The 13703-nt window shown below is 28.6% G+C and overlaps 1 protein-coding gene across 1 annotated transcript; it reads right to left on the reverse strand.

Annotated features, from left to right (window-relative positions):
* Positions 1-1446: 1446 nt before the first annotated feature.
* LOC113373235 (ras-related protein Rac1) lies at positions 1447-13004 on the reverse strand (the record flags this gene model as incomplete). The annotated part of the gene is given in 4 exon segments (XM_026613538.1): positions 1447-1863; positions 2725-3040; positions 3311-3382; positions 12860-13004. Coding segments are annotated over 4 exon segments (579 nt in total). The 5' UTR covers positions 12895-13004.
* Positions 13005-13703: the final 699 nt, after the last annotated feature.

Raw genomic sequence — 13703 nt, forward strand, 5'->3', positions numbered from 1 at the left:
AGCTACAACGCAGTTAATAAAATTTATTCTACATAAGCATACTTCAAAGGAATATTTTAGTTATCTAAAAATAATTTCATAATCTAAAGTATTGAAGAACTTCATTTCTTCCATATTAATATTACATAAGAATTACAACATTTTACTAGAGCATATTTACAAAATAATTTCCAAACAAAGATTTGTGTAACTATTTTCTATTTACAATTTAAAATATTTATTATATAAATTTATCAATTAACATAACAGGAAACGAAATTTATGCAAAGTGGTCCTAATGGATATAACATTGTCAGTATAAAACAAATATTAAAAAAGAAATAAAAAAGTGATAATTATATTAAATGTTTGCCTGTAACTTTTGTTGAAAATTCATTTAAATACAGGAACATATTAAGCAAAAAAAATATAGTCATACTATCCACCACATGTTTGAAAATTGAAACAAAAATACAGATTTTTTTTATTATTAATGATACATTGATTATATGGAAATATGGAATTGGATTTGGACAAACATTTATGATATAATTTTGGTAGCAAAGATGATATAATTTTTCCCAGTCAACAATGATACAATTATGTATGGAATCACATAACACAACATGCACTAATTTTCACCGATGATTATCCACTGAAACATCTAATATGTACAGCAAGTTTTGAATTTATTTTTAATATATTTTACTTAAATATATTTTATATTCGTTATATTCAACATTGATGTCTGAACATGAAGTCACAGTAATTATAATATTAATTTTCTAAATTCTATTGGGCGGATGGTACAATAAGAGAATAATTGGAAAATTGTAAGTGCTTTTTCTAACACTATATAAATATAAAAATATATAACAAACTATAAAACTATATCGTTCGTTGCTACCAATAATATGGATGAATATAGATATGTCTATGTGCAAAAAAAATATTATAAAATTTACTATACAAATACATAATATTAATATACAAACATTATTATTAAATCAATTGATCGTGGCTAAAATATTTATGCCTGTTGGTTCGATTATAATTTATCTACTGATTAATTTCTCAGTTGTTTTATTAAAAAGACTACGGTGAATCTTAATTTACGTAAATTGTAGATTATTTTACCCTTTATTAACTTTCCGCGCGTAATAAAAGCAGTTTGACATATTGTGCGCATTTGATGGTTACCAAATATACATGGTGGTCAATGAATTTTATTTAATTTTTTCAAAAGATTTTATTCAACATTTTATATTTATATTTCAATTTAAGAATACGCGTCAAAAATCGTTAGATATATAAATTCTCAGTCAATATTCAAGTACCCAACTTATTATTATTTAGTGATCATATGAAACCATAATGAGAAAATTTCTGTTTTTTAATTTCGCACAAAACTAGGTAAATAAAAATGATTTTATTACTTTGTTTTATGTAAGTGCCTGAAATTCTTTGAAAGATGATAGTAGTGAATACTTCTTACTACAATAATTGGCATTAAAATAAATTATTGTGCGTAATGGCTATATTTAAAAAAATATTAATGGGAGAGTGATTTGAACACCATATGTTAATATGTAATTTGTATTAATATTCGATTGTGTCTGTCGTTGGGAAAGAAAGCGTAAGCTCTTCCTTTTGTTATTCATTTGTAAATCTCCGTCTAAATTATTTATTTTTTGCACTTGTGCTACCCTATTTTCGTCCGCTGCGTCCCTAGAGCAAAACGCATTTTCTTTTCGGTTTAACCGGAAGCACCGGGCAAAGGACAGCCCGTATCGCTTCATCGAAAACTGTTTTTAGTCCTTTCTGCGTGAGCGCTGAACATTCTAGATATTTAACAGCGCCTATTTCTTTTGCCATCGACAGGCCCTGGAACAGAAAAAAAAATTTGGTACTTCACACATTTAATGGGAAAGGCATTCCTGGATTCAATTTTATACACATCACAGCCTTACAAATATTTCATAGTCTCTTGTATAACGTACTTTCAAATATACGGGTAACATCGGTTATAAGAAAACTACCTGGTCATATGAAACAAAGGACTGGTACAGAAAGAGGGTGTAAATATGACATTTGGATAAGTCGAGGCTTTTGTTCAATAGAACCATGACATAACTTATCTTTTGCAGTATAGTTTCATTATGTTCATTGGTCTATTGTCCAGTGATTCTACTATACATATAAATTCGCTAAAATTTGCTTGTAATAGGTTTTGGCTGTACTCTAAAAATACGGTTTTGTAAGGAGAATGCTCTCAATTCTCAAACCATGTCAAAGTGAATCCATATTAATATGTATGGAAATATTTAAATATATATGAAGAAATTTCCATGTACAAAACTATATATTAAATTTCGCTAATTATAAAATTTTACAAAATGTCATAACCATATTTTTCTCCAATTCCACCAATAGCTCGCTTGTATCATATAGTGCGGAGGTTACCTGTATATAAAATTGCATACAGATAATATATTCGAATTTGAGTGAAATAAAAAATATTTTCATATCCTTTCGTTTAAGTGTAATAGTTTACCTAATATACAAGAAGAAATGTCTATAATTATTGAATCAGATTCTGTATAATTACGAATATAAATCTGTAATTATTAACAGCTATGATGTCCTATTGCTGTTGCTACCAAAATATACTTTCATATATAAGATATGTAATAGGTGCTAATTTTTTATCCTTTAATTTTTCGACAGTGTTTTAATTTTACTCACTTGTGGATATGTAATAGGTGCTAATTTTTTATCCTTTAACTTTTCGACAGTGTCCTTGTCTTCGCGCAAATCGAGCTTCGTTCCGACGAGTATTATCGGCGTGTTCGGGCAATGGTGCCGCACTTCTGGATACCATTTGGCGCGTACGTTCTCGAATGATGCTGGATTCACCAGTGAAAAACAAATCAGGAATACGTCAGTCTGAGGGTAGGAAAGTGGCCTGAGACGGTCGTAATCTTCTTGACCTGCTGTATCCCATAATCCCAAATTGATCGGTTTACCATCGACCATAACATTGGCAGAGTAGTTGTCAAATCTGAGAAAAGAAATAAAAAAAATAGAATCTATCTAATCTGTAAATATTATAAAGATTAAGAGTGTTCAAACAATTTGTTATTCGACTGCATTAATATAATAAAGTCAGGATCTATCTATATTCGCTATAGAGTAGTTGTTTTAGCTAGTTTATGGTAGAGATTATCACTCTTTATGTAAATTTTATTGATCTTGCGGGAAATATGTATAATTGAAAGAATCTCATAAAATGAGATTTTTTAAATTTATGATTACTAATGTGGAGACTTACACTGTGGGTATGTATTCGCCAGGAAAGGCATTTGTTGTGTAACTGATCAGCAAACATGTCTTACCGACGGCTCTGTAAAAGATGAAAAGATTTCTATTAATATCAATAAATAGATAAAATATAAAAATTCATCATATACACTTGTACTGTTCTTGTTAATGCAAAAACGCGATATGGATTTTGACTAGTGTGATCATTGTTGAGAGAATACAAGGCGTTTATACGAGTACTAGTGAATTGGCATCTCTTATGATTACAAACATATATATATATATATATATATATATATATATATATACATATATATATATATACATATATATATATACATATATATATATATATATATCTATAATTATCTGCTGAAATTATTTTCGTTTTAAAATTATTAATACTATATGTATCGAATAGTGATTTTTATAGCAATTGAAACTAAAAAAATATTAGCTAAAACGTATTGAATCAATTGTCAAAGAAAATGAAATAAAAAAATCATCGAAAAACCTGTCAAATATTCGAATTATTCAATATCTAATGAAAAGCTGCCATTCATAACTTGAAAACTACAAGAAAAAAGACTTTTTCCGGACATCATTGCGTTTCATTAAAACCGTTTCGTAATATACAAGAATTTATAAATAAATATTTCATATTAATATGCGCCAATACGTGATGACAATTTATATGCTTTATCAATAATATAAATAAGATATGATATGAATTAGCACATGCTAAAAGCTATTTATCTACAGTGATTACCACTGATAAAACTCTATACTCAAGATAATACTACATTTAGATCATTATTTCAAAAGACAAATACTACTTTCAATAAAATTGTTTAGCAAATAAAACTTCTCAGTTTGATGTAGTGTTGAACTTTCCTTTTTACAACGCCGCGTATTAGAAAGCAACCCAAGGGTTGGCCTATCCATGTTTAATGTATTTATTATTATTAGAATTTCTCTAATACTCTCTGATAATGATAAAGTTAATTTAAAACAGCATTAGCCGGAAAAGGGCTATATCTACTCGCAAATGTCTTGGTAATCTGCATTTTCAAGAACAAACTGATATCCCTACTACTTGATATCAAGATGGCAGAGTTGGAAATAAGAGATGAACACCCTACTCTCAAAATAATATAACTTACAACCATTACTTTTTACAATTACGTTTGAAAAAAAAAACCCTTGCCACTCGCAAATTCCGGAATTTGTATATATTTTGTCGACGGAGCGGCGGCAACCGAGTCTGAAGGGTTAATTTATGGATATCTTCACCGTTCATGAAATAAAAAGTTAATCCCTAGTATTTCTTGTTTCAGAGGTCCCGGGTTCGATACCCACTTCGAGCAGCCTGTTGTCAGACAGCAGCGGCAACGATTTTCACTTGGAAATATAGATAGCAATATGTTTCCAAGTAAAAATAGCCCTTGCCCGGCATTGCTGCACCAATAAAAAAGTCAGCCCTATTGGATTAATTCTAATACAAAAATCATCAAATATGGATGGATTAACCATTGGGTTACCATCTAAAAATACGAAGTAAGGAGAAGTTTCAGCCCAACAGCTCATAGGACGTAAGGTTCTGATTACTGTAAAAATAATAATAATAATAATAATAAAAAATCCCTAGTATTTACGTTATAAAAGTTAATTCTTCATTAAGGTGAGTATTGAAACTTTACAAGCAGACCTTGTCCCGTATAAGAGATCTCTGGTGCTAATTTTAACATGACGCAATTGAACCACGCAAGTAACGAGCTACTTAATAAAGTGTGTAATGAAGATTCGTCTGAGGATAAAGTACATGATGTTAACTAATTAGATCTTGTTCTTTATTTTTAGTAAAATTGACAAATATATTAGACTAAAACATGCAATAAAGTATTGCTAGCTAATTTTGTAACTTAAACATTACTTGCAGCAAGAATCTCCTTTTTAGTATGATAGCTATCGGCGCAGCATCATTCTGGATTGCCTTTTCCAAGTTTATTTTATTTTTTATTTTAGTTTTTAGACCTTCAGGCAATTTCCTATCTCAATTCTTATAGCGTTTTTTTATTACGTTTTTTATTGCAACATTAACATTGATAGACTCTATTGTAAAGATTGTTTCGATACAAGTTACGTTGTTTAACTAATACTAAACTCATGTGAAATATTTCATGTGGCCTCTTTCATGTGTTCAAATAAACATTTTTGTGTAATTTGAACAGATGTACCTTTTAAAATATAGTCCTCTCTTTTAGAGATTCCATACTAAAGAACTTTGGCAAATATAGTAAAACAAAGTGGTCCAAAGAACTTGTCTTTTATGAAAGCTTTATCATAAAAGTTATTATTTCGATATATTGCAACAAATAGCGTCTCTAATATTAAATTTGTATAATGGTAAAATATATATTTAACGCTATAGATTAGAGTAACATACAAAAAATAAATATATACGACTAGAGGCTGAATAATATAATCTATTATAAATTAATTAATATAAACTATTATAAATTAATAACAAACGCGCGTTCGTCATACAAGATAAACTATTATTATTATATTTTTCCAGGTCTAGTTCTTGCAGTAATTTATATTAAACATATCAGAATATATCCCACATTTGCAGATAAAACTGTGTATAGATTATATTTTATTTTCTTTGTTATCTTGAAGACTGCGGAATGTTTTTTTTATTATACATATTTCATTATAAATATTATTTATAAACTTAATAAAGATAAAAAACAATGGATAAATACTTATCACAAGTATAAGTCGAACATTTACCTTGAGCGTAAAGAATAGGAAATATGTGATTGTTTTGTTTTGGTTCTGGAAACTTATGATTAAACTGGTGAAATACAAAAAGCATTTTTTACTACTTAATTAGATTGAGTATTGATTAAAATATCTAGATTTATATCAAAACTTTTTGCTTTAGGCTTTTTACTAAAAAAAACATCCACGTAGTAGTACTACCTAGTAATATAAGTAGTGATCAATTCTCAATGTGGAATCAATTATCGATTCTATTGAACTTGAAACCAATAATAGATCTAATGTAATGATTTTTCAATTTCCGCCAATGCCAAACAGAACCAGACACCCACGGGTATTGAAATTATCTAATGTTGTAACTCTATAATATTTATCTATCTCATGCACAGAAGCAGTAATGAACTCATATGTGAGATAAATCTATTAACATGACATATAAATGCCACACGCGTTGGTACTATTCCTTACATTGTTGACTGACATTACTGTCTTAATAAACGCCACAAAATAAAATACACCAATATTTTTAGTACATTTTTTAAAAAATACACGTAAAATAATTGAGAAGTAATCATAAAAAATGATCACAAGTTCTTTTTAATACTGCATTACTGGGGAAAAATCATAAGAATGATATGCAATTATTATATTGCCGGTGTTCAAATATGCAAAGTTCTTTGAACACTGGCCCATTATAAAAAGATTCTCCGTTTATAGAGATTTACAAAAAAAAAACCTACAGTGTATTAACTCAAATTTCTTTGCGTTAAAGTGATAATTGAGTACAAAATGAACATATTTGTACCAATATTCTAAATATAACACGTTGTTAATATATAACATGTGACCAATATTGGGATATTTTTTCAAAGTAATGTAATTCTAAATCAATCTATGTACGTACGTTAAAATATATTATGCATTTCATGTATCTAATTGTACTAGTAGGGCGTTGTACTCATAAATTAGTGGCACTTTACTTGTATACAAAAATTCCGAGCAGAGTTTCTCAAACAAAATTTATTTATTAAAGTGTAATAAAGAAATAAATGCTTGGTTCATCTATAAATATAAAATCAATTTGTATTTGTGTAACTGAGATGCAAATATTTTTAAATAACGCACGATCTAATTGTTGCTTTGATTCCTACGATGAAAGCTTTGGTTAAAATTATCTATTAATTAAAAATAAGTCAGGTTTTCCTTCCTGACGAACTCCAGAACGCACGAACCGATTTCGACGATTTTGCATTCGTTGGAAAGGTCTCGGACTCCTTGAGGTTTATAGCAAAGAAAATTGAAGAAAGATTTTAACAGAAAAGCGGAAAACACTATTTCTTTTTTCACATACAGCGTCAACTCATACTTAGCATGTACTACAAACTAATATTTTTTGTTTGACTGCTACTCATATGTTTGACAGCTAATCATTGTTCTTTGCTCAGTGAATTTCATGTGACAAACCGGCATTGTGTTCACTGTAAAATTGTGCAAAAAAAGTAATTCGTTTCCTAACATTTCAATTGGAAACCATCAAATCAATCAGGTGTATTGTGCAATTTTTTATTCAAATTCAACAGCAGACAATTTTTTTCTTCATCTTTTAATCACCAAACAAAATGTTACATAAAATGAAACCATGTGGTGGTGAAACGGAGTTCGCCCGGTTTGCTAGTACCATATAAAAAGCTGATATGTGGTAATAATTAATATTTTAATCATTTTTTATCTGTCGACTGGTCTATGTGTATACTACACATTTATTAGTTTTATGGTCTCATTCATCAACATAAACATGTTTTATTACAACATTCAATATATCAAAACCGATACTCGACTACAAGTAAGTCAAACAAATCATTTTTTGGATAATTCTAATAGGATGTTCCTATCAAAAACTTAATTTTCCGATTGTTGCTCTCTTTGTCCTATTTCTCTAAAACGGCTAGACCTGCCTTTGCCAAAAGCTAATCAGCACGTCTTCCGATCAACAGGAATGTGATATTTTTTGAATCATTCAAATGGGTTGATCAGTGCTCATGAAATCGTGGACAAAAACTTGTATCCGAACATACATATTACACATAAATATATGCCAAAATGTTTAGAAACTTTCGAACGTAAAGATATCCAACAATATTCATTTTCATTTTTTTGCAATTACTATAGCTTATCCTGTGAAAAGTTAATCAAAATACTATTGCTCCGCAATACGATAGCTTGTGCGAATTCAATTTTTGATTGCCTTATAACCAAAGATAATATTAACAACAATACTACATAAAATAGACACAATTATTAATAAGTAATTAAAAATCTAGCTCAAATGTAGTTGCAGTCAGTTGTTTGTTGTAACATGAATCACAACATTCACCGGATACAAAACAAGAAGTAATTCCAGCAACAATTATGCCCCGAATGCATTGAGAAACAGTTGACCGTCTCTGTATGTGTATTTTAGGTGTGATACCCGCCTGATCTGCGAACGGTTGTCGTCATTAAGGAATCATCTACGCTGACCTTCTGAACGTTTGTAATTCATGATCTAATTCAACTCGATTCTAAGAACATCTCAACACGTGTGCCACATAAACAATTTTCTCTTCAAGTTACAATGATTCACTTAAATCAATAAATCGAATTTGCACAAACGATTGATTTTAGTCTTTATTTTTTCAGAATACGCATCGATTGATTTTAGTCATATCCTTGATTTTAGTCATTGACTTAAGTGCCTACTAGTTTATAACTGTTTATTATTAACATTCCGTAGGGTAAGTTATTGTAATGGGCCGAAAATCGAAATTGAAAATTTTTACATTTCTCGACGTTTTGAAGGTTTCTGAACGTTTTGGCATACCTCACAAAAAATGGATGTGTGTGTGTGTATGTATCTATTGATACAAATTTCCAGTCACGTCCTCGGGCGCACGGATCAACCGATTTGAATGGTTCAAAAAATATTCGATTCCTATTGATAGGGAAATGAGCTGATTAGTTTTTGGCAAGGACAGGTCTAGCAGTTACGCAGATAAAGAGCAAAGAGTGCAGAAAATAGAAATCGAGTTTTTGAGAGAACGGAGCATCCGATTTGAATGTTCTAAAAAACATTCAATTAGTAATGATTGAGAGAAGTGTTTATCAGATTTTGGCAAAGGCAGGCCCAGCCATTTCGAAAATACGGAGCTAAATGTGCAAAAAATGGCAGTTTTTCAGAGAACTAAGCGTCCGATTTAAATGATTCAAAGAACTTTCTGCTTGTTTTTAACAAAATAATTGATTTTGGAAAAAAAATTTTGTTTCAACTTTTTTTTTCAAAAAAAAAATTTGTATATCGAAAATAATTCAAATTTTATTTTTAATTCTGACTATAGTTCTAATTTATTTTAAATAAATATTTTAACTTTACAATGTTACAATATTAATAATAATCTATTTGAAAACATTTAAAATTCCTCGAACATTTCGTTACGGTACGGGAAGTTCCAGCAATTTGCCTTAAGGCACGTTGCCATACACCCCACTAGTTTAAATTATAATTACAAAAAAGTCATAAACGTAACAAATTGCACACAGTAATCAAAATTTTCTGAAATTGGGCTCATTAATCAGTTAGTATTGGAGTGTATAAATAGCACAATCCAATTCAATTAATATAAACACAATACGACTTGCGGATTTATAATTTGCACATGGTTTTACATGCATCATCCTATTAGACTGTGAATGAACTTTTACGTTAACAATTGGCCGCATGTCAACAGAATGAAAAGCAGGACGGGACTGTTGATGACATGAATCATCAAAACACAATCACGAGTCACCTCTCCAATGGAGATAAATTAACCACATCGCTAAAAATTATTTCCCAGACTTAGATTTAAAGAGAAATCTAGATAAGTTTATTTTGGATTTTTGGATTATGTATATTCAACCCTTCTTGTACACACCTCAGCCGGGGTCCAACAGACCCCAGCGGTGTTTAAATGCTCACCGTGGGCAAACTTTTGTCTTGATTTAATAAAAATAAATGAAAATAAAATTTGAACTATCTACAATGGGACAGCATATAATTTTAAAAGGCAAAGAAAATTTGAAGACCTGAAAAATGCTCGGTAACCAGCGACCTTGTGAAAAATGGACTTTTTTTTAAAAAAAAATCATAACTTCGTGAATTTTAATCATAACTAAGTTTTGCTTCTGCAAAAATAACAAGCAGATATAGTATTTATCGGAAAAAATAGGGCAATATTCGGTGCCTAAAAATAGATGTTTATTTCTACATGATACCCATTTTTGACTCTAAAAGTAGGGATCAGAAGTACGAGAATTGTTAAATATTTGAACTATTCAAACTGTGGAGCCCACATCAAATATTTTTTTGTGGTACAAATTAAAATCATGATGAGTATATTCGTCAATCACAAAAAAAGTTGTGCTGCTAAGATATGAAATTTTTTTTTTTGATTTGATTTTTTTTTTTTGTTAGAAAATTGGAAAATGTTCTTTGTTAACATAAGCATATAAGCATAAGCATATATAATTAAATTCAGTTAAATATTATACATGTAAATACAAGGAAGTAAGCATACTTTTTGATGAAAAGCAAAAATTATTTCCAAATAATTTCTCCATTAATCTTTCCATAATAAATAGTAGAAAATGTTATTAATAAATCTTAATTCTTATTGATTAAGTATATTATTTCATATGAGGCAAAGTAACTAAATACATATGGAAAATACAATATTGCAATAGAGAACATCATCAAAAATATATAAATATCCTCGATCGACGAGTTCTTCAAATAAGTCAAACTTTGAGAAGCAATGCAATATAATATGTATTTACATTGCAGAGAACACCATGTCACATATAGAAAAAAGAAATTTTAATATACTTTCTTCTTCTCCAGCATGGTCTAATTGAAATAAACAATAGAACATTTTAATTACCCAGAGACTAATTAATTTATTTAGCTGTATGCATCTGTTCATTAAACATTTTAGATACAATCAAAATACAAATGATATTAAACAGATTATACGATGATTTGCAAAAACATAAAAAAATGAACGTGTGGTATTACGAAAATTCTTGAGAAATTCACACGAACCATTAATATAGAACATTCTTTAAACATTTCACTCAGACTAAACGCATGATGAATCAGGAAGTGGTCTCGATAAAATAAAATTAGATAATATATATTCCGTAAAAGTCATGATTCTGTACCGTAAAGTTATATGAAATTACAGCATAATGTAATATACATATTAATTGTAAAAAAATATAACAAAGATTACGAAATTTATGGCAAAAATACATAAATAAAATATTTTAGATATTTCAATCAATTTTTTTGAATATTTTACGAGTTGGGAAATAGCAAATATATATATATATATATATATATATATATATATATATATAACGAAACGAACGACTTAGAAATCCCGTCTATCAAATTAAGTGCCTAGATTGTAATTTAATTTACATTGACGTAGTAATTTAAATTGCAAAAATAATTTAAAAAGTACTAGACAGTTTAAAACTATGCTCGCGGACCACAATAATAATTTAAAACACAATACAGAATTTTTTAAACCGACTGTTCTACATTTTGGAAAAAAAGTTATATTTAAGAAAAATTTGTGAAGGATCGTACTTATCCATTTATAACGATAAAACTATAAATAAAAGGAATGACCTCAATATGTTGTGCAATACAAACCTTTCTTTATCTAAATAGTACATCCAAACTTCTTACAAAACAATAAAAATGAGCAAAAAATTCTCAATTAGTTCCACACGTATTTGAATGTGAGTAAAAATATTTTTTTAAAAATCCTTTCAACATTGTGTCTCCAACTAACTTACAGATAACACATATATAGCACATTTACTCTTTTGTGATAATTTAGTGTTAGCATAATTGTGAAATATTGTTATAATTACAAATTTAATGTTTATATTACATAGTGTAGTGTAGTACATTACCATATCTTCATACAATGGATTATTTATTAAGATTATTGATTATTGCAAATTGTACTGTTTTACTATTATAATTTTTTTATAATAATGAATGAATTGTAAAATATTTTTTATAATAACTGAATGAATTGTAAAATATATTCTTAAATGAAATTTATGCTTTGATAGTATGCCCGATTATTAGCCTTTGTTAATACATATGTCAACATCAAATTCAGAATTAGACATATATATATATATATATATATATATATATATATATAATATATATATATGTAAGTATATATACATTCAAAACAATTTGAAGTATTATTAAGATTATAAAGATGATATACTTTAATTGCATTGTATCTGTTAAACTGTTATCAAATTGATTTTCAATCAGATATACAAATGATATTAATGTGTAAAGATATTTAATACAATTTATATTTAAGTTTGAAAACACTTAATTACTACGGTGCATCAATAAAATCAACAGGTTTTCTAAAACTTCTTCCTATTAATGAAAAAACAAGCTTAGAAATTTAAAATTAGCAATTTCAATTAATTTCATGAAGTAAGAATATGCATTGACACAATATAGCCATTTGGACTAACGTTTAATATTAGAATTAACGAAATAGGGAAGATTAATAACAAGTGCTACAGTATATAGTTTCATCAGGACAAATGTCAAATAGACATTTTGAAATCTTACGTCAAACGCTGTCACTATTTGGCAATGTTATTCAATAATGCTTTGACAGAAATATTTAAAAACAAAAATGCTTACCCGTCTCCCACGACGACACACTTTATAGCTTGCATTTTTACAATAAATCAGATGTGGCAATCAGAATGTTAAAATAATGCCACAATGGGCGTATGGGAAACCGATTAATTTTTTACTATTTAATCCGAAATAAACACACCACCAGTCACAGAAACTTTCACAAATATTCAGCTGCAGCTACAGAGAACATCACTTACGACACGTGTTATTCATTTTGATTCTGTATTACTTATAATTCGCCCGAAATGACTAACGATTACACGAAATTCACTATTTCTCACAGGGGGTACCGGCCATATTGGATTCAGACGAGATTTGACGCGACAGAAGCGCGTAGCATAGACCTGAACTTCGTCGTCGGTGATCGGGTCAAGCACGTGGGGAGATGGCGCCTAGTTTAAATCGTTCCAATATTCAATTTGATTCCTGAACAAATAAGAATGATTAATTTGTTAAATATTATGAATATATATATATATATATATATATATATATATACATATATAATATATAGATATAAAAAACATGAATTTCTTTCAAAAATTGATTTTAAATCCATACGTTTCGGCTATAATCCTAGCCTTCATTCAGTGGAAACTAAAAATAAAATTAAAACTAAATAATTGAATTGGAGTGAAAAGAAAAAATAAAATAGTAAATAGTACTTACAATTAATTAATCTTAGTGTTAAATTGGAAAATTTTAATAATCCATGGTATCAGGATATGGTAATGCACTACACCACGGCTTCTTAAACTTTTTTATATAGCAACCCTCTTCAAGCTTAGGAAATTTTAAACGACCCCCTCTTCCAAATAATAAAATATATATTAACCGTTATCGG

The sequence above is a fragment of the Ctenocephalides felis genome, unplaced genomic scaffold (genome assembly GCF_003426905.1).
Source record: "Ctenocephalides felis isolate EL2017-DRISC unplaced genomic scaffold, ASM342690v1 CF-g0.4_SCAFFOLD_01604, whole genome shotgun sequence".
NCBI classification, from domain to species: domain Eukaryota; kingdom Metazoa; phylum Arthropoda; class Insecta; order Siphonaptera; family Pulicidae; genus Ctenocephalides; species Ctenocephalides felis.